Source organism: Platalea leucorodia (genome assembly GCF_965183815.1).
Source record: "Platalea leucorodia genome assembly, chromosome: 4".
In the NCBI taxonomy this organism is placed as follows: domain Eukaryota; kingdom Metazoa; phylum Chordata; class Aves; order Pelecaniformes; family Threskiornithidae; genus Platalea; species Platalea leucorodia.
In genome coordinates, this window is record NC_138826.1 from 97,831,565 (window position 1) to 97,858,761 (window position 27,197).

Consider the following 27,197-nt stretch of genomic DNA (forward strand, 5'->3'; position numbering starts at 1 on the left):
CCACTGCATGACTGGACATGATCACTCATGGACACTGATCACTCATTCTCTCTCCCTGGAAATATGACAAGGCATTGGCTTTATTTGATCATTGATTATTTGGGTTAAGTGTTATGATATGAAATCCCTTAACAGTAAGCTTCAGGACACAGATGGTTATGGTTACGTTGAGTTTGTCTGAACGGTGTTCATTTATTTCGGTGCAGGGGACAGACTAAATGACATCTTGAAATCCCTTCATTTGCACATTTATGTCCTAAAAGCTCAAGGATGACTTATTCTGGAAGACTTGCTGTCTTGCTTGTAGCAGCAAGACTGTTTCGTTGTGCATTATAAGCAGTGGAGTAGGTGGGGGACAACAGAACGCTCACCTCTCACTGACATCTAATGATGCCTCTGAATGAGCTTCAGCCATGCATGCTGGCTTCACTGTGCTTAGCTGTCTGCTGTACTGGAGGTTAATCCTCTCCATGTCAAAGTTAGCAGAAACAGATAGGTGCTGATTCCTTGGCTGCTGCAGTTAAAGTCCTCATATAGTAAGATAGGTGGTGAATAGAGGTAATATGAACCGCCATGGGATGTGATAGCTGTGGCAAGTAAACTTTTAGATTGCACAAGTATTAAAAGCTACAACTATTTAGAAATGTCCTCATAATGATATCTAATTTTTTATGATTCTTTTCCTAATTTGATGGCATGTCAATAGGAAGCTGTCATTGAATAGTTAGCCTTTACCTTACTGACTCTCACATGCTTTATATCACACACATGAGTCATAAGTATAAGCATGCACTTAAGCATTTTCAGATTTTTTTTTTTGTAGTAAGATTCTGAATAATTAGCACAAGGATTGCTTGGTTCCCTTCATCATATAATTGAAGGTGATGATTTCTTGATTCAACAGTAGCTTCTAGTTAGTGGGAACCTAATCTCAGTTGGGGTCTGTTAATGCTGCTATGGTACAATCCTAGTACAAGAATGTTTCTAAACAACTGTAGTTGATGGGTTAAACCTTCAAGATATGTTTAGGGCTTTCCTTATTCTGTCTGCTGTCCTATCCCCAGGTGTTTGGGGGCTTCATTTTTCTTTCTAGTTGTCTGCCAAGCTACAACTTTCACTGTAACTCCACAGGAGACCTGCCAAAACCTCACTTTTGACAAGTTGATGTTTTTACCAGGTTTCAGATTTCTGCCTGCATCTTGCAGAACACAAACCACAATATTTTGGGAATTTGAGAGTACTGTGTAGTGTATCTTTTCAATAAAGATGCATCTGAGTGGCACTTCTGTCTGAGATGTGAATAGGTCACAGTGTTTATGTAAAGGTTAATGGAAATCTGTCTTATTGAGTCCTTCACTTTGACAGGATGGTTAAACCCAGTTTTAATGAAGCTGAATGAATTTAATGAATTGGAAAACTAGATTAAAGGAAGAAAAAACAGAGACAGGAATTAAAAAAAAAACACAAAACACTCTTAAGAATTTAGAGGATGGAAAAAGAGAGATCCGATCAACTGTTTATTAAACTTTTTTTGATGTTTCCTTTTTCACTAATCATCTCCCCCTTATTTTTAAAGATATATCTTGTACTGGAAGAAGAGGTTTGCAGAACAGCCCATCACAGACTTTTGTAGTGTGATAAGAACAAATTCAGAAGCTCCATTAGGTAAATATGCTGCTTGTTTACTCTCTGTTGGCCAGCTCATGTGATAATTTCTGCTGCTTAGATCAGCCAGGTGTGAAGTAATCTGACACTTGGTCAGAAAACCACAGAGGTGAAGTTTAACTCTTAACTTAGTTTTCCAAGGATTGCAACACGTGCCTCAGCACTGTGCTGAGTGAGGATGAGCTCAATACATGCTTAAATGCGCTGTCGAATTAGGGCCAGTTACAAATCAAGGCCTAGAAGCAGTGCTGCTAACATCGTGGCTGTGGAAGCTTTGGTACCCACTGCATGAATAATTGATGACAGTCCTTCCAGAAATGTGGAGAAACATTCCCAGTGAGCTGTCTTTTCCGACTTCACCCTGTCCACCACCCTCACTGACGCCACTAACTCTTCCTGGACATCATGGACGCTTCCACCAATTGCCCTTCCTTTCCCCTGCCACAGTGCTTACTGCTCCAAGAGTATTGGGAGACAATATCTTCATGGTAGGGGTACAAAGACTGCCCTTTTCTGAGCTCCAACACAAGACCAAAGACCATACTTCACGGTTCTGCTGCATTGGCACAGTGGGACATTCCATCATAAGGACAGTGATGACTGTGCGAAGGAAGTGTTTTTCTCCCAAGTAGCTGATGCATTTTTTTGGCTTCCCCTTTTCTAACAGAAAAATATAGTTTACCTAAAAGCAGATAAGAGAACGTTAGGTCTTTCCTGCATCTTTAATTCTCCATGGAGATCTTAAAAGAGAGGAAGAAACACATGCAGCCAGTGTTGGAGATGGGTGGAAGGTGAAAACTGAGTACAAAATGGATGAAAATAAATTGTTTTAATTATTCAAATTAAGTTTAAGAAAAATAGTCCTAGAAAACATGAAAATCACTCCAAAGACCACAATTGCATTTCTCTTCCATATGTATGGTTTTGCTTCTGAAATTTTAACACTTACCACTCAGTTTGAAAATTGCAAATCAAGCGCCTGAATGCCAGAGCTTGCCAGAATTATAAACCATCAATAGCCCTTCCAGAAGACAATGAGAATACTTCGTTGTGTGTTTGTTAACAGATTTTTTTAATTTTAATGGCTATCTCCTTCAAATTTGATAGCTCATAAATCAGGGTGTTTCTCTTCTTCATAGAGGCTTCTGTATGAAAAGATGGGAAAGGCTGAAATCTAGCAAGTTTAAAATTGTAAAAGACTTAATAATGGTCATTTCAGTTCACAAACCACATAACCCTTTGATTAATAAATGAGTAACTTTCAAATGCAAAATATTTTTAAAGTGTTTTTATATTTTCTTACATGATGAGTAATTTTAAGATAATTCATTTGAATAAGATTTATTATTAAATTGGATATGACCATAAACAGTAAAAAGGTTAGTAAACATAAAATGTGGCTAAAACATATAAGTAGAAACGTAAATTAGGCAAGTCTCAATGTGTGTTACTAAACACTAGTGGTGCATATCTGGCGATGGAGCAAGATCTGAAGGTAAAAGGTAAAGTGATCAGTCAGGGTAAGAGGAGGGTATACCAAATGATGATAACTACTGAAAACTGACAATTACTTAGGGAAATAACTGAAAATCCCACATCCAAGATAAAATTAAAAGTGATTTCATGTTTCTTTCATGCTGACTTTATACTGTAACCAATATAAATGATTAAAATTGCCTTATGTCTCCAGAAGAACCATCATAAAAAAGAATAAGGCTGGTAGTGGGGAATACCTATGCAAGACTTTTGGTTTTGTACCACAGTATAAATGATGTAAAGATCTTATAAATATGTATATACAAATATTTAAGCATGTTTCATTAAATTATTAAATTAAAATAACTGACTTTTATAGATTAAAAAACACGTTCTCACATTCTTAACACATTCCAAAGGTTTAGCAAATTAGGTGCCAGAAATATTCAAAGCAGCTGCAACTTCCCATCCCTTACCCACATTTCCTAATCTCTTTACAGAAGAGCAGGACAATTATTTTCTTCTATGTGATGTTTTACCAGAAGACAGATTACTTAGAGAACAGCTTCAGCAAAAGAGACTGGTAAGAAATTACTGTTGTTTCATTTTTTGAGGTAAACAGTTCCATACTGTAATATATGGTAACTTAGTGCTCATTTTAAAGTGAAAGCATTTTTTGCTAAACTAAAAAATTCTGATTTTTAATATTTTTTTAAGCTCATTTCCCTAGCTGCTGCACAAACATACACGAACTCCTTGTTTATAATAGATTTTTCCTTGGAATAAATTTACAGGTTTTATGTCAGTGTTCCACACGAGTGGAAAATACGCCCAGAGCACTGAAAAAGGCTGAACGTGCTGAACATTTTTCTTCTTGCAGGAATCTGCAATGCATTGACACATTATCTTTTGTGTAATAATATACATGTAGGGAAATTAGCAAAATAAAACTCAATGTGTGATACTGTGAAAAGGGAAGGTGATACCTACTTATAAAATCTTCAAGCAAGTTGGTTTTGTGCATTCATGCTCACTTACCCAGATTTCATGAATTCACACTCTCATACTCACAAGCACCACGGTGTGTGAGTGGAGGAAGCCTGACCAGTATTGTTTCTGTAAGATGCAAGGGACAAGAAATGCCAGCTCTTGTGTCCTCATGAACTGCTCTGGTTCTTCTTGCTACTAGGTGATGGCAACCTGGTACTTTGGACATACATCTCATATCTTTTAGGAGTTGACAGTCCTGAATGGGTGGTCCTTCACATTAAGCTCTTGCTGACTTCAGCTTCCATGAGCCTTAGTCCAGGTTGCTGACCACTGGGGTTTTTTTGTTGTTTTCTTGTTTGAAATACACATCTGGAGTCTGTTTTTGCTGTTGGGCTAATTTAAAAATGAATGTTATGTGATACATAGCAGCCCTGTTGCCAGTCTCCTCGTGTTAGGATGCAGGGTGTTCTGCTGGCAAGTCATCTGTACTGTGAGGTGTTACAGTGCAGGCCTTATGGTCTTTACATAGATATGTTCCTCAGTTTACTGCTGGCAGCTGTGTCCTGGGAACTGTCTACACAGGCCTTTTAACCCTTTGTTATGCTGTTTCTTCTGGTATGTTTCTATTACAAGTCTGTACATACACAGCATGGAACTAAAGACACCTTAAATCATAAGCATTCAGAATGAAGGAGATGCTTACAAAAAAACAGATTCCAGTCCCCAGGAAAATTGGGATTGGCAGGCAAAATCCATTTGGTTCAACTACCCTATGAGTGCTGTTTCAGTTTGCTGGCTGAAGTAATGTTCTACAGCTTGCGGCACATGACTAGCAAATCCCCAGAACCTGTGGAGGATGTGCAAGTCTTACACAGCTCTCCATAGGATCCCAGCTCCTGCAAAGGAGAATTGTGGTAGTTCTGCCGCTGAGGATTTCCCATGGAGTTGGAGTTGCCTCAGCTGAAATCTGCATTCCTGTGTAAGTCCACTGGATTGGCGTGGACTCAGAAAAAAGCAGCTGATGCACTCATGCCTAGCATGGTTCTCTTCCAATTCATTGTAAGAGAAGCCATCCTGGATCAGTAAAAAAGGTTTGTCTAGATCAGTATCTTATCCTTGACAGCAGCAAAGTGTCTATGGTATTTGCCCTCTTCTGATCTGGTGGTGATTCTTTCTCAAAATATTCTCCTAGTCTCCAGCAATTGGCAGCTCAAGAATTTCCTAATTCAGCAACATTGTATCTGTGTTTATTAACACAATAGATTTTTCTTTCATGAACCTCCAACTCTGAACCCACACAAACTTCCAGTATCCACAGCTTCCTGCAGCAGTTGCACAGCTTAACGACACACTGGGAGAGAACCATCTATTTGGTCCTTTTGAACCTGTCACCTCACACCTGGCTGGTTTTTGTATTCGAAGAGCTAGTGAACAATTCGTCCTTAATCTTATCCAAACCATTCATGATTTGTCTCCTGATTTATCTACCTTACATTATGTCTTTCATTAGTCATGTGCTGAAGTGCACCCTCATGGCAAAGAAGGCCAACAGCATCCTGGGCTGTATTAGGAAGAGTGTTGCCAGCAGGTCAAGGGAGGTGATCCTTCCCCTCTACTCAGCACTACTGAGACCACATCTGGAGTGCTGTGTCCAGTGCTGAGCTCCCCAGTACAAGAAAGATACGGACTTAATTGAGCAAGTCCAACGCAGGATCACAAAGATTAAGATTAAGATTAAGATTAAGGGACTGCAACATCCTTCATACAAGGAGAGGCTGAGAGCTTGGACTGTTAAGCCTGGAAGACAAGGCTCAGGGGGGATCTTATCAATGTGTATAAATACTTGATGGGAATGAAGAAGAGGGAGTCAGATTCTTCTCAGTAGTGCCCATCAACAGGACAAGAGGCAATGGGCATGAATTAAAAATCAGGAAATTCCCTCTGAAAACAAGAAAACACTTTTTTACTGTGAGGGTGGTCAAACACTAGAACAAGTTGCTCAGAGAGGTTGTAGAGTCTTCATCTGTGGAGATATTCGAAACACAACTGGACACAGTCCTGGGTAACCAGCTCGAGGTGACCTTGCTTGGACATGGGGGTTGGACTAGTTGCTCTCAAGAGGTCCTTTGCGACCTCAATGATTCAGTGATGTGAGGTTGAGGATGCTGTCTGGTGGTTCTTCACTGTGCATCATTGTTGCACTTCTCTGTACCTTTTCCAGTTTTCTGTAATCCCTTTGAGGTTATGAAAGACATCTTGAATATTACATGTGGGCACGCAGTGTCATGATGATGTTCATTTCCCAAGCATATATGATATTGTTTGTGGCTTTGAGGAAGGAAAGAGGGTCGTAACTGAGCATGCAGCTCATGTTTTCATGGAACTGTCTATTGTAACAGTAACTCCTGGCTGCTACACATTGCACTGTACTTCTTTTTTTAAAGGGCATTTTTTTTCTGGTTTTGTGGTGTTTTGTGCTATGCAGTCCTATTCCAACTAGGCCTTCTCTCTGCTGCCAGTGTCAAGGCAGTGCAGAGTCTGTTGGCAGGTGGGCTGTCTCATCTCCTCTGCAAACAGACATTTCCTCAAATTCAGAAAAGAGTGCAGGATTTAGCCCAAAGCAAGTGCTGGTTTTGTTTACAGAGTAATTAAGTGAGAAAAGAAGGAGGTATGCATTCTTATTATGGTGTGAAATAGCCTTTGCTATTAACAGTGTTTTAAATATCAGAATTGTATCTCCAGTTTTTACAGAAGGATTTTGTGAAATCAAGCTGCAGCTGTAGTTGGAGCTAATGGAGTCACAGCTTTAGTTACAGCAATGAAGTCTGTTTATTTTTTCATTTCCTTTTGCTGCAATCTGAGTGTTGACTTGCAAGTTAAATAGTTATTTTGCTTTGCAAAGTCTTTTACCTCCAGACAAGTCCAGCAATTAAGAGTGAGCTGACAAATGGGGCTCATGTGAGTTACGCAGAATAAAGACCAGAACTATACAACTTTTGGTAATTTTTCTGCAGCCTTTGAATCCTAACTGCTGTCTCGAACAGCAAGCCTAAACAAGGACAAATGTTGTCTTTAAAATGTGCTAGCTGAAGCGTTTCATTTTGCAGTTTTGAAACTCCGGTTTAGGAATATTTCAGGCTGTATTGCAGCAGGGGAGCTAGCCAAGGTGCATGTCGTGCAGAGGCATTATGGTGACTGTGATGTATTGAGAGAGGCCAAGGAATGAGCCTGAACTAGGTTAGAGAGCACAGCTTGCTGAAATAGCAGACAAGGCTGTGTAATACAAAACAGATACGGTCTTTTGGAAAAACACAGTCCTGATAAAGAATTCGTAGTTGTGAAGCACTACCAGACAAGGAAGTCCTGGCGGTGAAACTCGAGATACTAGGAGGGGCAGTGTCAGTATAAGCCACTTGGGTTTATCTTTAAGATTTTTCTAGAAAAGGTAAAAACCTCAAACTATTTTTTGAAAATATACACTTTCTACCACAGCATTGACCTTGTCTTGCTGTCATGTTTGCAGCTATTCTCCTGTCATGTGACTGGCAGTTTTAAGTGAAGAGGCTGCTCTTCCCCACAGTAAATAGACCCTGAAGAGGAGTCTTCACCAAAACTGGAAGAGGGACTCAGCTATACTGGCTTCCCAGGATGAGCTGTTTGTATGATCCCCAGTTTGTCACAAGCTTAAGCTAAGACAAGGTTCAATCAGTTGAAGCTGTGCAGTGGAAGGGATCGAGATGCTAGCCTGATGTAGTGTAATGCAACATCAGAAGTGCTTCCAGAGCAGCTAATAATGTCAGCATGTTAATACCTACATCTGAAATTCTATAGGTCCTTCTTTGCCTATGTTCAGTATTTAATTGCTTTTCTCAAGCACTCTAGAACATTGCCCATCCTCCATGGGTTTCTGAAGACTTGTCACACTAATTGTCAGAAATCTTTTTATCTAGTTCCATAATGACTCGGGTAAATTCTGTCAGATTTGAGTATGTATAACATCCAACTTTTAACCCTTTCTTACCCTTTTCTGCTCTTGGTTCTTTGTTTCTTTTATTTTAAATGCATCTCATCATTAACTGTTGTGACGTAATTAACCTTTCCTGCAAAAACTGAAGCCCTGAATATTGCAAGCATTCCTCTTTTGTCTGTGTTTGGTCTCTGCTTTTCTTTGCCATTTATTTCTAATGTATTTCAGGGCAGCAGGAGGTTGGTTTTTGCTATCCTGTTTTACTGTGTTAGCCTGTCTCCATCTTCTTTTGGTTGTCTTAGTTCAGACAAACTTCACCTTTCTCCTGCTTCATCTTGGCAGCCTGTGGTCCATGTCTACTGTAATTTCAACCCTCTTTTTCTTTCCATACATCTTTGCACAGTTACTTAGTTTTCAGCATATGAAACTCTTCCTCCCTTTTGTAATTGACTCAGCTTCCTGAACAAGCTGTGAGAATGTCTTCTACATCAGTGTCACAGTACCTTTCAAAGCCTGAGTCATCTGACCTGTCATTGATTACAGCCCCTTCAAGTGTAGGTTCTAGCCTGTATCGCTTCAGTAGCTGAGTCAACTCAAGAAGAGGAGCTATAGGGAAGAGAGGAAGAACCTAAGAGCAAGTGGGACAGGCAGGCAAGGGGAACAATCCCTTATAGCCATCCCAGTTAGTCATTCCCACTGTTCACTTTGAACTTGAGCTGTGCAGACTAGGCTGCAATCAAGGATAAGGTACAGAAAACAACATTTTCCGTATGCTTAAGAGGCAACTTGTCATCCAAAATAAGAGTCAGGACAATGCACCTCAGAAGTTTCATAATACATTTGTAACACTCGTATTACAATCCTGAGACTTTTGCCAATTTATTGTAATGCCAGTTAAGTTATAGTTTGGTCTTTGTATTCAGTCTGCCTAGGATCTGTCGTTCAGCAGATTGTCGAGCTTGTTCTTCTTCTTACATCCTTTCCCCCTCACCAGCACCATTTGCTTCCCAACTTCCTGTTTTTCCAGTTGGTCACAACTCGTATTTCTCTCTGGGTTTTTTGTTGCTGTCCTTTCAAGCCTAGTTTAAAGTCTCCCCACTTAGCTGACAAGCTGATGTCCTAAGATGCTCTTTCTCTTTGTCAGGGGACTCATTGGTAGCCTTTGTTTCCCCAGCCGTATGATAATATTCTTAAATTCTCCCTATTTTGTCACTGTTTCTGTAGCTATATATTCCTCTCCAGAAGATGTTGATCTATGCCTGTGTCTTGAACTCAACCAAAAAGAATCAGGAAAATGCTACCCGTTCCTTTTCCTACTTCATTCTTGTTCGCAGCGTTTTGTGGTAACATCTTATCAGAGTATCTAGTAAAAAGTCAGGAATGCCCACTTGAGTGATCAGCCTGTGCCAGATGGAGTACTCTCAGTTTCATCTCCAGATAGGCAGCATCTCTTGGAAGATAGTAAGTCACTGCCCCGTTGCTTTCGTCTCTTCTCTGTCCCAAAACTGAGTCTCTAATGCCATCATCTTTCATTCCTTAGTGACTAGTCTTTGATGTGCCAGTCTGTCTGTCTAGCCAGTGGGGCTCTGTTTGTGACATTCTTGAACTATGTATGAATTTTCACATTGACTGGATGAGAGTGTAAAGTGCACAAAGTAGTCAGCAAACGCATGTATCAACATGGATGATGTGACAGCTGGCTTCAAAAGTGTTGAGTGTGCTCCAGACTGGACGTCCTATCCTGACAATTTTGTTGTATTCCCATGCACAGTACAGCTAAGCTGTTTCCTGAAGGGCTCCTCCAGCAGGCATCTCTGATAATATTAAAGAAAAGGCACACTTCTTGAAATAACATTGGAGAGGGCATGATAATGATTACAGAGTTGGAAGATTATTTTTTTCTGTACTCAAGAGGCAAGAGAGTACTATTTGAAGTGGTAGAACTGAATACAGTGATCAGTAAGGAGAGAAGCTGAATAGAGACCTTAGGAGACAAGCTATTGATATACAGCTAAGATTGTAGGTCTTTAGAGAGACATGAAGTTTCTGACACCATGATTCTTTGTAAATATTTTTCCTATTTAGCAGCTACAAGCACAATCTAAAGCTCATCAGCCAATCTTTGAGGAAACTGTAGACACAAAACCAAATGTAATTCTCTTACTCCAAGAGTAGTTTATCCTAATGGTGTATATAATTGTCAAATAATGTGCTTGGCAAATTTTTAGAGACTGTAGTGCATCTCAAGTGTCACCAGTCCTGGTCTTTGTCTCAGTGTACTGTGCTGGTTTGTTTTATTGCCAGTAAAGTATATAAGCAGCTTCTTGTTGTGATCTGTCAGCATGGTTTTTTGTTTCATTTTGTTTTTTTTTAAACCAGAATCTGTTTCACTGGCTTCCTTTGCCTACAGCAATAGCTAGTTTCTGTGAGCACTCAGCAGGGAAATGTAACTCTTATTTAAACTGGAAGAAACTACAACTAAAGATACACACTGAGTGTTTGAGAGATTACCTAGGAGAGCTTGATAAAATATGTATTCTTATTCTGAAGTCTCTGTCTTATATTATTTAGATCCAAATTCGCACCCACATTGCTATCTCTGGTAGTACCTTATTTCTAAGGCAGACACTCTGAGTAGTATTAATGAATCCATTATCGTAACAGAAGGAATGTGGCCTGTGATCACGCACTCTTCACAACAGTGTGACTGAGTGCTCAGATGTTTTGAGTCCTTCACACTGGTTTCCTCTTCAAAGGAACATCTTTAGGCAAACTACCTCCCCAGAGGATATAGCATCATTTATAAAAAGCTTTCATTGGAACTGCTCTTAAGTGATCATTTGTAAACATGCTGTCTTTCTAGTCTCTTGCCTAGAGAGGATGAGAGTGAAGGACCAGAACTGGCAAGGCAGGTGCCAACAAGAACCCCAAACTACAATATGGTCTTTCCCCAATCCAGCCCAGTACTGAAATACTTAAAGTTGAGACTACTTGTATGTTTAAGTCTTTCAACGAGAAACTTTGGACTTTGCCTTGTGAGGGCTTATGGCAGTAATTTTTTTCGGTCCTGAACATCTTAAAAAAGAAGACACATACTGCTGTTAGCTCAGTTTTACAGACTGAACTGCAGAATCCAGTCCTTCAATCCACAAGTGGGTTCCTGGACTGAGAAATGATAAATTCAGGTCTCGCTGCAGTCAAAGTCACTGCATGATCTTGTCCCAAACTGCAGTGTAATCTGCCTCTATCTTGGAGCTAGAGAAGTACTTTCTGCCTTAATTTCTTATGTATCTGAAGTGCTGTGATTATAAAGAGACAGGGTTTGGAGAAAGAAGTAATATATCTTTGTTGGACCGTAACATATCTTTGTTGGAACAACTGATGTAGTTGGAAAAAACAGGCAAAATTTTGACCACTAATTCTTTCTTCAGGTTGGAATTAAAAGCAGCAAAACTTGTGCTGAGTGCTGGTTGTGAATGGTTGTTCTATGTCAGTGATCCAAGCCATGCATTTACATAGCTATGTAAATTATTCATGAGGGCCTTGTTAGTAAAGGAGTTTATGATTAAAAAAAAAAAAAGCAGTTGTCTGACAGCAATAAAGAAACACAATTTAACAACTGCGGTATACTGTCTGTTGGAGGGAAGGGTAGCAGGAATTACAATATCAGAAAAGTCTAATGTGCCATAAAACCAACTGTCCTGAGTCCATAGCTTTTGGCATTCGATGGGGTTAGTTTTTAGTCTTAACTTTTGAAGGCATTTTGTATGTCTTGAATGTCTCTTGAACTATAGACCAGAGACAAAGTAATTGTTTAGGGAAAAGTGCTTACTAGCTGCAAGTATGCATTTTTCATCTTTTACTGATTATCAGTGTGAATTCTTGCTGATGCATAGTGCTTAAGCACTTCTGGAAAAAAAATGGGTAATTTCTTCCAAAATATTGCTTCCTAGGAGAGGAACAGGCACATTCTTTTTCAGGCACTTTTTAAATTACCATCTACTAGGAGAAAGTCTGAGCTCCTCACAACCTCAAACTGAGCATCATGAATGTGCAGGGCATTTTCCTAGACTCCAAATTACAAATTGTCATGCAAATGATCAGATTTCTTTTGTATTAGCAGTTTAGTGTGCTGGTGTATTTAAAGATTATCATCCTGGTATAAACAGTTACACATCCTTACCATGCTTTTTTCTTTTATTAGTTAAAACACAGAATAGGTAGTGTTTTGTAATTTGGTTGGGGGTTTTTTATGGTAGATCACCCATATAGTAGAAAGTGTATGACTAAGACCTATAGAAAAGGTTTTTTCCAGACAGAAAAAAGGGGGATTGGATTAAAACTGAATTTGATTTTATTGAATACATTAAGTACTCCTGCAAAACAACTGCATTTTTGTTGCATGTAATTATGATCAGTAATATTCAGCTTCCATTTGCCACGTTTGAAGGTGATCAACCACTTATGTCCTATAGAATTTTCCTAAAGCTATTCCATGGGAAGCTGCTAACTTCCACAGTCATATCTACTGCTTATTTGAGCTAGGCTCTGTCTAAAAATGTGCTAAAATCTAAAAATAAGCTTTGTATGGCTTGTGGGGACAAAGAGTTTAGACTAAAAGCGTCTGTAATTTAAGTTCTACTTTGTATCAGTGGGGATATCTGTTCTGTCAATGGTTGTTTCACGACTAGTTTGACAGTCTTCTGTGAAGTAATGGATTTTGGAGGGGTAGGGTTAGCAAATCATAGAATATGGCAGAGAGAGTGGAGGACAAATAGCTGTCAGAACATCTCACAAAAGATAAAAAGATGTGGGGGTCAGGAATTATTCAACAAACTGTATCAATATTGTAAACTATTTTCCTGATATCAAGCTGTGACATTTGACTCACTTTTTTAGTGTTTTGGATTACCTTTTCTGTCTGTGCTCAATTCTTTTATTATTTATGGAAAAAGAAAACTAATATATGTGTATTTTGTGATCTGTTTACTTTTTCCTCAAGTGACTTTGCCCTCTCATTCTCTGATACTTTGATATGACACAGTATCCTAAAAAAGTTTTGGAAAATATTCATGGCTGAAATGTTTTTGTTTTTTTTTGTCTTAGTATCAACCATGAATTAATGCTAACAACCCCAACAATTCCAATGGGTTGGAAAACTGGTGCAGGTATTAAAATAAATTACTTAATTCTTGCCTCATAACTTCAGTTTAAGCTTGATTTTCATTACCAGCTGAAAGTCTCCACTCAGAAAAGTCTCAAAAGTTTTATGCAAGTTATTGTAATTGCTATTCTCCCTTCAGAGTCCCAGCAATGGAGCAGTGGTAGAAGGGTGTTTGGGAGTGTCTGTAGGGAAGAAGAGCAGACCTCTTGCTTTCGCTGTACTTGACTTGAAGCAGTGCTTTTAATTCCTCACCTGTGCAAGTACTAGATTTGCTTGCTGGCTCAGAAAGTTCCCTCTAGAAATGAGTGATGCCAACATTTGATAAAAGGAGTGTCTACCTTGGAAAATAGACGGGAAGGGTGAGAGAGCAGCATAGCAGGAGCACCGTCTGTGTGGAGGATACAGTATGCTTCTTCTTCCCCCTCAGGCATAACTGGGAGTAGCGGCACACCAGGGCTCCAGTAAGCAATTTGTATGAGATGGGAATCTGGAGTTAGGCAGCCAAATATTGCAGAACGGTTTTTTTACCTCCTAGTAGAGTACAATTAGGAAGCTACATTGGAATAACATTAATGGGAGGGGGGGTTAAACCCTTGCTATCTTAATGTTTGAATTGTACATGGTACCTTTTGATTTTCTTCTAGATTCTTTCTAGTGCTTTTTACAAAGTATATAAACTACATGCAGATGCCTTCAAATTGAAGGTTAGCCAAACCACATCAGACATGCTGCTGAGCGGAGAAAGGTGATAGCTACGAGTACCAGAGAAAGCCCCAGTTCTTACTGACGTGATATGGGATGTTCACTGCCCATGTGGAGCAGACAGACATCCTTACTTAATTGCGTCTCTGCTCAAGGGCTCTCACAAGATGTGTTATGCTCCATTTATCTCTTTCAGGAGTCAGCCCTGAAAAATGGGAATTTTTATTTCTGTTAGTTGACGCTTTGCATAATGGAGCAGGATGTGAGTGGATATGGCCTGGAATTTGAGTAGGTGCTGCTGAGCATGACTCCAACAGAAAATGCACACCTTGTAGTACAAAAGCGAACAAAAAAGCCCCAGGATCTGCATTTTTGGGGTAACAGACTCTTAGCTAATGTGCAACAGCTACAGCTCCCAAATTGTGGGGTTGAATATGTGCCCTGAAACAGGCTAAGGCACGGTGCACTTGTCCCCTACAGTGGCCAGTGGCCTTAGGCCAAATGTAACTCAAGTGTGGCACGCTCCTGCACTCTCCAGCAGGCATCGTTTTCATCCCACTGCCCCTCGCTGGATACAGCATGCTGCTCTTTGTGGAAAAGAAACAAACAGGACATATATTTGCCCAATATCAGCTTCCTGCCATCTCTCAGTGGGCAACGCAATGTGGTGTGGTAGGCCCACACCAGCCCATCCATGCTGGAGGACACATTTGGACCTATAATGATGATAGCTCAAGCCTTCCTCTTATTTCTTTTTGGGGTTCTTTTTCTTTCTTTTTTTCCTTTACTTTTCTTTCTTTTCTGCCTTCTATGGAGCTTACCCAACAGGCATAGCTGAATGTGAATTTACATGTAGACTGTGAGCAAGTTTGGGCCTTAATCCACACAAGAAAGGTACTAAAGAGGTAGGTGAGAAACACAAAGCTCCACTGTTGCCGGCTCTAAGGAGATAAAGAGATTGAGAAAATCCCCTAAGAAATTCAGTCAGAATCCCGAATGTCAGAAAGCAGGCAGTAGCACCTCTACGTTGCACAGAAAATAAATCCTTTACCATTTATCTGTACTTAAAACACAAGTGCAGGGTAGTGTACTGCCAGGCTGAAAATATGCTAAGTTTTAATCCAAACACCGATTCTCCCATGTCCCAGAAGATTATGGCCTTTCCATCTGAAGTGTGTAGTAACTCCACAGTATAACTACACTGCTGCTGTTACAGCACCAGAGAAAACCACCTGCTGCATGATTTTGTTGTTGTTAGGAAAATTGTGGTTAGGTGTTGTAAAGTGTCTAGCCTAGCCTGTTGCTCTGCATTAATCAGGACCAATGGTAAAGGCAATCAGCTTCTCCTTTTCCCTGAGTTTATTACATGCCATAGCTCCTTGCAGACATTGCCAGGGCTCTTGTCATCTTTCTGTATTATGAAAAAGTCCTCTAGATTGCCTGCAATTAGCTATGTAAAATTGACTTTATCATTCCAGTGGGCGTTGTGTGGTTACCCATGAACTTGTTCTCTAATACCAGAAGTAAATCTGAACCTAAGTAGAAACAATAAACTGATATGTTTTATACAGAATTATTTAAATAGCTGCATAAAATCTCACTGTGGATTCTCTTTGTTTCTTGCACCTTGCATAATACTAGGAGAATTTTCATGGAACTTGACTGGAGCACATACTGTAATTATATTTGTAATTTTTGTGAGAACCCATCCTCAAAAAATACCAACATCTGGATTGTTTCAGCAGCACATTTTAGTTTTGTATGTTCATTGTTACCAGTAAGGATAAAGAGTTACAATAAGCTTATGTAATAGAATGATTGTTATTTTTTATCTGAATAACTGTATCTGTTTCTTTTCATAGAGAGAAATTCTAGAACAGCAGCAGCGAGAGAGATATGACATAAGTTTTCATAGTATGTGTATGTTCTGTGATCAAGAATTCACAGGAAACAGGTTTGTTTATTAACTTGTTTGCTTTTGTTTTATCTTTTCATATCTGCTCAGCATCTTTGTTTAGGGTATTAATGTCATCAAACTTGTTACTGCCTAATGGTAGGACTCAGAATATAGAATTCATTTTAAGGTATAGTTTAAGTATTTCTTTCAACTGAAGTGCCATTTTAAATAGACCCCCTCCCACTTTTTAATCCTTTAATTATTCCAGTACAACTTTTTATACTACACAGTAAGCTGGAGTTTGGAACTGAATCATTTTAAAGACACAGTTTTTCAGCAGTTGTTTTAGTGGCAAGGAGAGCTGTTTAAGCCAGTATGGCTGTTAAAATATATTTCTGTCCAGTTACACATTTTCCTGTTTAAACCTCACCAAACCAGTGTGCACTTCAAGATAGAATGAAAAAGAAGGGAGGAAAATTAGAGTGCGAATGGAGTGCTTTGCATCAGGCAAGTGCAAGCAGGAGTTCCATTCAAGTGGTTGCTCTGATGAACATCTGGCTTTACACAGTAGATCTGTTTCAGCTGGAGAGACTGTCTTATCGCTGAATGTCTGTTTGCATGGGTAGTTCTGATACTCTGGAAAGGTAGAAGAACGTGGGGTCATGTCCCTGCAGGTCATCCCAATGTTGTGTGAGTGTCCTATTCTCTTTACTGCCTGGTGTAGTGAAGTTCACATCATTCAGGCCCCAAGAACTTCATCCTCTGCTTACTCTTGGGTCTCACATAATACGTGATTTGAAAATTGTGCTGGGACTGTGGTAAAAGCAAGGCTCAGCAGTGGATGAGCCTTAACACTTGGATGTTTCTTTAGTCCCCAAATGTAGAAGTTGAGGCACCTAAGGAATTAGCCAGTATACCTCTATTAGAATAACTTACTTGAACATCCATTATGTTTGTTCATTCGTATTTTTGAGTGCTGTTTATGGTGCTAGTGCTGTGTGAAGCAATGTTGATGTAAAAGCATATCACACCCAAGAATTTCTGCTTTGTTGACCAGCACAGAGAAAACTGACAAGTGGCCTTTTAGAATGTTTCTCAAGGCGGTTGTTTGAAACATGTGATTTGCTTATTCAGGTTAATAAATGAGCTTAGCTAACAGTGAGGGTCAAAATAAGCTATATTGTAATTTTTGTTTAAAGGATTATATTGCATGCACACGGATTAAGCAATTGAAATGTTACTGAATGTTCAGCAGAGCTGAAATTGAAAACTTCCTATTTCAATGAAGTTGCATTCTTTTTTTTCTAGCAGTGGCAGCAATGCTATCATTGTTTATTTAATGTTGGCTTTTGTGCATTTTTAGAACAAAAGATTTTTAAATTTTTAAAATTTTTAAATTTTAGAACAATTTTTAGAACAAAAATTTTTAGAACAATAATAAATTTTTAGAACAATTGGTTTATTTCGAGTGACTAGCTGAATAATTCTCCTATGTATTCAAAAATATGTAATATTATTTTTTAATGTCTTTTGTAGATCTGTCCTCCTCAATCATATGGCAAGAGAGCATTCTTTTAACATTGGGCTGCCAGATAACATTGTGAACTGCTATGAATTTTTGGCTGTATTACAGGAGAAGCTCAACAAGTAAGTAGTTTTTTGTTTGTTTTTTTTTAATGGACTTAGCTCATATTTCTTTTAAGCTTGGAAATGAGTTAAAATTAATTCAACATTCATGGTTAGTTAAGACGAAACAAAGAGAGAATGTAAGTTTGTTGTGAGTGCTCTTAGAAGGCTTTTTGTTGACTTATTGAAAGCTAATTCGTAACAATTCACAGTATGTGTTTGCTGGAAAAACGGAGTCACATGCAGTGCTTCAGTTGTTATGCATTGCACGGTTTCCATTGAAATGAATAATAGCACATCCCTTTTTCTCATAATTGTTAGAGTTAATGTTCTTCCTTCTCATCATAACAATTTTTTTGCTAAACATCTTTTTAATCACCGAATGCAGCATTCTTATGCCAATCTTCGTTTGCCTCTCTGTATATCGATAACATGAGATGTTTGGTCTCTCCCTTCTTTGCTGCTTATAGAGTACATCCCAGAGCAGAAGGGGAAAGCCAGTGTATATGCTGCCTCAGAAACATGTAAACCTGAGATGGCTGAAGAAGTTAAAAAGGGAATTTGGGAGAAGAACTTGGGTTGCAAAGAGCAAGAAACTCTTCACTTCGAGTTTCCTTTGCAAGTATCTACGTGCCCTTTTTGGATTTCACCAATGGGACAGTATGAAGTATGCCGCAAATATAAATTGGGCTCTAGCAGAAAATGTACTTCCTTAAGAGTGAAACTGTAGCTTTAACAAGTTTATTAGACTTTAACAGAATTTGTAATCAAAGACTGTAGGAGAAATTTGCCTAAATCTTAGGCTTAGTTATGAAAAGCCACAGAACACTGGGATTTGTGAAAACTGGGATATGACAATTAGATTAAATATCCTTCCAAGTAAATTTAGGATCCATTGGTTTGTACATCTGAAAAAAAAAATAAAAAAAGACATTGAAAGAACGGGAAAGCCAACAGTGCTCTCTAATTTAGTCTTTGGCCTGACAAAGAATGTGCAGTCACAACAGATACAGGTCTAACTTCTTCCAGAAATGAAGATGTATTAAGAATGCCTTTTATGTTATCATAGGTGTTGCCTCATGCACTGAGGTACCTTGCTCACTGATAAATTGCAGCTTTACTATTTAAGAGTAGGACCTGAGGGTTTCGTTTAGATGGAGGTTTCTCAAAGCCAGTCCTCTCTGTAGTTTATACACATGCTGAAATTGCTTCCAAAGCAGTGAAAGGCCACTCGTCCTACTGCTAAGAAAACTTAATAGCTATGCTAGTAGAATAGTACCTGACAATATTATTAAGAGGAGAAAAATCTTGTTTCAGGCAAATAGCATGACTACATTGTGTATGCTGAGGAAAAACATTAAGTACTTTTCCTGGAAATGCCTTTCACAAGTAGAGCAAACACTTTGCTGTTAACAGGCAGAGCAAAGCAGATATTAAAATTCATAGACATATTCTGCCATTGGACCTATCATTCACCAACAAGGCAGTATTTAGATTTTGAGGCTGCAAGCACAAGGAGAACTGAAAACTTCCTTAACAGTAAGACTAAATGTTACAGCAGTTCTTGGAAGGCAAAAAGATGCTGAGAATCCTGAATTGCTGCTCCACACACAAGAGCTGAGGGGAACCTGGATGCACCTTTGCTGAAGGAGTATGAGGGTTTTCAGGGTGTAGGTACAGACCTTCTAGGCACAACATTAATGGTTTTTGTGGGGGCAAATGCTCAAGTAAGAAAATAATTTTCTTCTTCAACATCTATATCTTAAACCCTGGGGAAATCACAGAAAGGCCTGACACAGACACTGTTAAAATTCCTTCTGACTGTACAATCAAGCATGCTTTTATCTGTGAGTAAGCAGATAAAGCAGAAAAAAAAAAAAAAGGTGATCTTTTTAATTCAGAGCCACCGCATTTTTTTAATATCCCTGAGTTTTGTGTCTTAAAGTGCTGTTGTTTATCCCTCCCATCAATTTTTTTTTCCTGCTATCCAGCATCTCCAATACAAAGATATAATACCACAGTTACAAAGTTTTTATTTCATGAGACATTATTTTCTAGGGGTTTTCCCTATCCCCCTGTGAAGATAATTTTTCAAACGTCCCAAGAAACTGTCTCTATCTCCATAGGATATGTAAGCCATCACTTATAAGAAAAATGTTTTGGCACTTTGGCTAACTAGAGGCTCAAGACCTACATCCATTAAACAAGGGTGTTCCTGTAAGCTCAGGGCTCTGCTACGTCTCTGCCAGAAAAAAATGACCATCATCTATTTCAGGGAGAATTGCCCATTTAGGCTGAAATGCAGATTACTGTCCTCATAGTCCATTGTCTGAGTCAAGAGACTTGGCTTAATGCTTTATAGGCTCAACTTTCAGGTGTCGGTTGATACTACAGTGGAGAGAACAATTATTTTGTAGTGCTCATAATGGAGAATTTAAGACAGCACGTATACTTCTGTTTTGTTTGAATTGCTCTGGAAGAGATACTGTGGTAAAATTCTCATTCGTTAATTAATGTTTTCACCTTCTCAAGTAATGTGTGTGTATATATAATAATTCATGTCTATATATGTGTATATATGTTGTGCATATATGTATGTATATACATATGCATTAGTTATTATATATATATGCGTGTGTTTGTATGAATTTATTTACTAAATTTGATTTCTCGGGATTTCAAAACCCATTGATCACCCTGGCAAACTTTCATTTAGCCTCCCTGTTGCGTTAGAAGTATAAAACTTCTGATTAGATAATTTAAATTGTCTTTAAAGATATGTAGCACATTCAGAGTTTGGTTTTTTTCACTCTAAATTACAAAGAAACAGTTACTGATGGATTAGATGCCAGCAGAAGAACATGCTGAGTTAAGAGTTCACATACTGACCAATCAGCAGCCCTCCCGTGCCCTTGGTTGGACTATTTTCTCCCACTTTGCATGTGGGGCAAACAGTAAACTTTTTTATTATCTATGTTTTCATTTTATGTCATTTTTGTCATCTCTGTGTTTGATTTACTCTACTGTGATCTAAGATTATCTTGTACTTTTTTTTTTCAAATAAACTCTCTTTTTCATTTAGCTTGCTCTCACATACTTAGGATTAATCTTACTGTATATATCTCCAGCTAATTCAAGGATATTATCTTGTACTAGTTTCGTTTTAACACGTTGACCTGTTTACCTTTTTATCTTAGTTTGCAGTGTTTATACTGTGAAAAAGTCTTCAGAGACAAAAACACACTTAAAGATCACATGAGAAAGAAGCAGCATCGCAGAATCAATGCCAAAAACAAAGAATATGACAAATTTTATATCATTAATTACTTGGTAAGTGGTTCTATGAATAATTAGTATATTGACTAAAGAGATACAGACAGTATCTTGTTAAAAGTGAGTAATTCCAAACCAGCAATTAGTACAAAGGTCAAAAATCAAGTGAAGGACTCTTGAGAAATATGCTCATTTATGGTATGATATTCTGGATAATTGTTAAACTAAGGAATAGTAAACATTTGTTGTTGAGAATTGATTTTGAGAAATGCAAGAATGCGGCTTGAAGAGATGCTAATCATCCTGTCATTAGTGCTCAGTCTCTCCTTTAATAACCAGAAGGGAAAATGAGATCAAGTAATGAAGTAAATGGAGGTCTAACTTGAATGCTATTGGCTTTGAGCTTGTTTTCTACAAACCTTAAGCTGGAAGTGCTCTTCAGAGTATAAATGAAATGCAAAAAGGAGGAAAATGAAAGATACATAAATGAAACAAAAAAGTAAGTGTTTGTTTTTAGCCTCCAGGTAGGTGTATGTTGCTAGGTATTAATATGTTTTATCTCAGACCTTTGAGAGTGTGTATGCATGTATGTGTAACAGATTTTCACTTGCTGTCTTCAACTCATTGATATAGGAGCTGCTTCGAAAGCTGCTACATTCTGTGCCAGAAATAACTATAATCCACCTGAACTAGTGTTTGTGCCTTCCACATGTGTTAATATCCAGGTTATAAATAGGCATCCTTGACTGTTTTACCTACTCTTTCCCTTCAATTTCTCTCCCTGGGTTTTACTGGAATACTAAGAACAAAAAGATGTATGTTTAATGCTCTGCCAAGACCCTTCTACCCAAAATGGAGAGAATTCCTTCTGTGATCCTGTATACTTGCCCTCCAAAGATCAATGATCTGAGGCCTGTATTTTCTTTTCTGTATCACTGCTTTAAAAACTGGCCTGTACTTGCTGCACAGTGGGGAAAAAGTTGTAAAGTTCTGCAGCATAGATGTTCTCAGCTTCTCAACAGAACTGAGCATTCACTTCTTCCTTGCAAGTTAACAGACTTGAATTTAATGTTGTAATTGTTTTAAGTGATTTTAATAGTTCCATTCTTCTCTGCTAGTCCTGCAGGTAATCTTATGTTTTCAGAACTTGGCATTCTCTTTAAATTACCTTCTGTCTCTAATTTCCATTCATTGTTTGGATTTGAATCTGTCCCAGCTTTGATCAGGAAATCGAGCTCGTTGACTGCCCAGAAGCAGAGAGAACCATGTGATACTCCTTCAGAAATTTTAGAGACGTGCAGGGAGGTCGTAACATCAGTGCAGACACAGTGGCTGTGTCATGTTAACAAGCAGAATATGCCAAAGTAAATATAACAGCAAGACTAATATTTGTATACCTAACCTCTTTTCCCACTCTCTCCAGTTGCTCCAAAACTGGTGGCCTAGTCCATGCTGTCTACTGAGAATGATCTGTGGCCTGTACACTTCCTGAACCATGTTCAAGCATTGTCTGGGTAGTGCTGCTGGCGTAGCCACGGAGCGTGCAAACTGCTGAACAGCACGGGCAGTCACAGGACAGTGCTTAAGTCAGGGCCTCGGTCCTCTTCAGTTATTGCTGGTATTCTAGGCAGGGCTTTGCAGGGTAACTTCTTACACCACCTGAACCAATTCAGGTATTAATCACTTAGCAGCATCACTTAGAGATGTATTCTTCAGGTCCTTGCTATTACAGATAGAGGATGGTAAATATAATTCAAATAAGATAAGTCAAACCACCAAAATGTTTCAAATTGGGCAGGAGGGTCTGCATGTGCAAGGTTTGTACCAGTGTGCTGCCAGTGCTTCTTCTGGAACGTACTTTGAATGATCACAATTTTTTGTCTGGATCTATATGCTCTGCTACAGCCATATTCTTTCCACACATTTTCAGTTATCTTTCAGTACGTTCTACCCAGTGGACTGTTTCTACTCAGTCTTTCTCATCCTTCAAACTGTAGCCATATCAGAACTTCTGACATTTCTTCTTTTAAAGAAAGGATTTTTTGGGGAAGAAAGGATTAAAAACAGACTAAAAACTCTGTCTTAAACACTTATAAAATAGTTCGCTATAAAAAGTGTATTTGCACGCTAATGTTCCATGAGATTAAATTTTTCATTAACATGAAATTTTTAGGATAGTTCCTATGTAGTAGAAAGTCTTTGCTTTCAAAATAGCCTTTGTTAAACCCTTTATTTTTGTACAAAGGAGAAAAATAGTAAAGGGAGGAACTTTAATTTGTTCACTGGGGGTTCAGTAGATTGGCTTTTACATGTAAGGAGAAATAACATTATTCTCTACACCACATATGTAGTCTACAGTAGATTATATTAACGTGATAGGATTCTTTTTTTTTGAGCTGAGTCTATATTCAATGAATTCTAGATGTTATGCAAGGTCTGCTTTCTGTAATGACTTGCTATAGTGATTTTGCTTCCTCTCCCCCAGCACTTCACAATTTACTAGAGGATTTTTTTTTTTAATGTGTACTATCAAGCTTTACTGACTTCTCAATGAGCCTTAAAGATCTGTGCTTTGCATTGCTCTAAATGTCCAGGGGAATTACACAGTTTCACAGACGCAGACATGGATTAGATATCTTATCTGAAATGACAGATGTACTGTTTCAAAATTTACTACTGAATTCATCTTGATCTAAAGATGTAGGCGTACAATTTATCTAATTTTTTTGTATGTTTTCACAGAAAAGTTTGAATTTTGAGAATGTAACAAAGACCTTTCTATATGGCAGTCTGATCCAGTTTGTTTTCATCATAAAGAGACTATAAGACTAAGTAGGTCTAATGATAAACATCAATATTATCACAGTCTTATCCACTTTACTTTTAGGATGTGCACCATAAAACTTTTCTATCAGCAACTGGATCTTAAGCTATTTAAATGGATAGTTCTTTAGTATAACCATCTTACAGACATTATTTTCCTTTTTTTAGAATTTTCCATTACATATTATCTTCACCAAGCACTGCGTAAAATAGTCTTATTAAGCTGGAACTGGCAGTTTCCTTTATTTTGTGGCTTTTGTACTGAGAGGTTTTAAGGCCTTTTTGTTCAGATGTCCTGAGAATGTCTGCTGAATTGCCTCATGATCTTCTGGCCAGTTCTTACTTGTATTTTTAAGCTGATGGCAGAGCTCCCGTTGATTTCATTTAGGGCAGTAGGCTTGCCTGCCTTCCTCCTTTCCCTCCATTCTGCGTTTGGCTTCACTTGTGTTTTTTGTGCAGTTGTGAGAATCTGTTTTCATAACGTAAGTTACATTTTATGTCTGTGTGTTGGTAATTCCCTCCCCTAAATTTCCAATTTGGCATAGCAATGAGTAATATAAAAGCAAATTCCTTTTTAAATATTTTGGTATTGTGAGACTTTCTACGACTTCTGTCATGACCTACAAGCTGCTTTGATTTGCCTACCCCCATATTGTTGACATGTTCTGTTGCTCACAGATTAGTATTCTGTTGCTCACAGATAAGAGTATTACATGTGATCATTAGTAGGAGTGGAGGCTTTTTTTGTCCTGTGCTTGTATAATTGATTTTTTTTCATAAACAATATCAAAAGTTTATTATCAGATAGTTACATTAAATTAGAGCGGGAGTTTTGCAATTATGCAAATTACTTGAAAGGCAGTGGGGTCACTTCCCCAGTGGATTTGGAGGTCTTTTGTCAGTATTGTGTAAGTATGGAAGATGATACCAATCCTATTTGGAAAGGCTTGAAGTATAAATTGAAAAACACCAACTGGTTGTAGAGGGTGAAGAACTGAGCAACAATGCATCCAAGGTACATGTGTAGGTTACCTTATTTTTCTTTTCTCCAAAAAAACTTCCAACCTAATGTTCTTGTTTCTGTGCTTGTGGTAGCCTGTGGCCCCATGACTCACCTTGCACAAAGAGTCAAGTAAAAATGGGGAGGGAAGAACTTTTTAGTCTGTGGTGCCTGCTGGTGGCCATAAAAGAGCAGAAGACAGTATTAAAACTCTTATTTCCAGCCCAAGGAACAAAGGCAGATCCAGACTGACAGGGCCTTTCTGTGTTCACCTGATTGTTACCAGAAGCATTTTAAGTATAGTGTATGCTTTGCAGTAAGCACAGATCTGTATTTTCAAATTGACTAATGGCATATATCTGTAGTAATGTAACATCACTATAGTGAATGCACTATAGTGAATGCACTAAGCTAGACAGCTGAAAATGGTACCTGTTACTTACTAGAAAACTTGTTTCATAAAGCCTTTACTTTTCCTCAAAGATAAAAAGATGTTTTCTCCTTATTGCCAAGTCCTAAATCATCGTTATTATCTGTTAGGGCAATGTTTTGTTATGTTACTATTTATATTTAGCCTGTTTTGATTTAAGCAGGGTATATTTTGTAAAATAGTAAAGGAAAACCCTTCATCAGTTGGCGATAGTTCAAGACTTAATAAAATCCCCCAAGTGGGGGAACACTTCATATTAAAATTCATCCAATGTCTATTAACTAATGTTGGGGTAAGACCATCTCTTCTATGTGATAAAGCATCTCTAAGTTCTGCAGCAATATAAAACAATTCAGATAATCGCAGTAAGGCAGGTGAGAAGAAGGGTAAGAGGAAATTTGCAGGGGAAAGCAGCATCTGTTTGGAGTTTCTGAGCTCCACAGGCCTGGAACTACATTTGCATCCAGTTCAGTAACTGCTCTTTTGGGAAAACTGCTTGAGATACCAGCTGCTGTTTCTAGTTTCTCCCATCTCAGCACTTCTTCTCAAGTTGTGGTGTGTTGCCTCAGTGAAGCACGCAGACCTTCTCCCTGTAGAACCCTTAAAACTGTGCTCAAGTTGAGAAGATAAATTGTCTGTGAGTCAATTCATTTCTGCATTTAGACTTCGTTTTGGAAGAGGACATCAAAGCACTCACATTTGCATGCTCTCCTCACTTTTCTGTAAGATCCTCCTCTCTGAGAGATACACAGGAACTATTTCTAAAAAAAAGTTGGTTTTCCTTAGATATATAGCAAGGCCTGCAGGTTTTTTAATTATGCGCTTTCTACTGTTTGAACTGTTAACAATGTCAAGTCTAGTTTTTCCTCTGGTTTTGTTAAGAATTTCTTGGGAGTCTCTAGAGATGATTGCTGGGAGCTCTTGCATCTTGGATGAAAGAGCAAGGGAGGCTGAATGCTTAACAAAGGCACCCTTGGTCCCAGGTCCCCATCAAGCCGTAGAATTGAAAAAGTGTTTTTTAAAAAAAAAGAAAAATTAAAAAACCTGACAGAGCTTAAAGAATGTTTCAAAGAACTCTTTCCCACCCAAATGCTCAGCCTCAGTCTCTTGGCACTTTCATCACAGTGTCCCTAGTTATCCATTCACCATGCAATTTTCCAGTGATACAAGACCTGATTAGCTCTTTCTTTTTTCTTTTTTTTTTCTCCTGTGAATATAAGTAGATGAGGGAAACAGAGATCTCTTACAAGATCCTTCTCTGCCTTCTTCGCAGAAACACCATAAAGAAACAGCAACAATAACAAAGCTTGTGCATGGTTTTCCCCTTTCACCTTTAATTAAAAGGTGAAGCTTAATATCGGCTGCTGTTTTGAACATACTCTTTTGTGCACATATACTTCAAGCTGGTAAGGGGAAAAATTGTGAGCATTCGTCTTCATTTTGCAGTGGTTGTGAGCCGCTATCCTCTCATTAAGGTGTTAACATTAGCAGCCATAGGAAACTAGTGTGCAGCTGGGAGAACATGTGGTGAGAGGTGTTAATGGCTTCATGTTATCTCACAGTAATGGTGACATTAATGAGTCTCCCCTGTAACTCAGAGAGTTTACACACTACCGTGTAGCATCACTGAATTAATTACTGAATTTTCATTCTGTAATATACGATGACATTATGTTTAGAGCTGTCTAGAGACATTTGTTTATCATTTACCTGATAGACACTAACAGCTTTGAAAATTCTCATTAAATTGTTAAACGATGGATATCTTTTCCTTCTTTTTCCAAACAACCATGAAGGCAATAATAACACTTGTTACTAAGGATGTTATTAAATGTATTTATCAGAAGGAATATTTGAATGAAAGAATGATCTTTTTATTAGCTGCCTTTTTTTTAATAGAGACAAGATCGTCAACTATGATCTTTGTGAATCCTTCACAGCCGTCAGATGTATTAGTTCAAAAATACTATTTTGATTACTGGTTAGTTTGCTCTGGTTTATTTTTAAAGGCAGGAAGAATCAGAGGAAAGAAAAACACTAGCTAAAGATCACTGCTGGTATTTCAGTAGGGTACTTCAGCTTTTTATTGCCTGTTATTTATATCACAGTCACGCTGAGAGTGCTTGCTATTGTGCTGAATGCTGCACAAATGTATTGTGATATACTTTGTGCTGAAGGTCTTTA

At 38.3% G+C, this 27,197-nt stretch overlaps 1 protein-coding gene across 1 annotated transcript in view; it reads left to right on the forward strand.

Moving 5' to 3' along the window:
• The window catches only part of ZNF277 (zinc finger protein 277), a gene marked incomplete at both ends in the record, with an annotated part of 58,595 nt that overhangs the window by 25,596 nt on the left and 5,802 nt on the right, over window positions 1-27,197 (forward strand). The window contains 5 exons of the mRNA XM_082310216.1: window positions 1,577-1,665; window positions 3,642-3,724; window positions 15,827-15,918; window positions 17,398-17,508; window positions 20,685-20,817. Coding sequence (XP_082166342.1) covers window positions 1,577-1,665; window positions 3,642-3,724; window positions 15,827-15,918; window positions 17,398-17,508; window positions 20,685-20,817 — 508 coding nt within the window. The remainder of the gene's footprint in view (window positions 1-1,576; window positions 1,666-3,641; window positions 3,725-15,826; window positions 15,919-17,397; window positions 17,509-20,684; window positions 20,818-27,197) is intronic.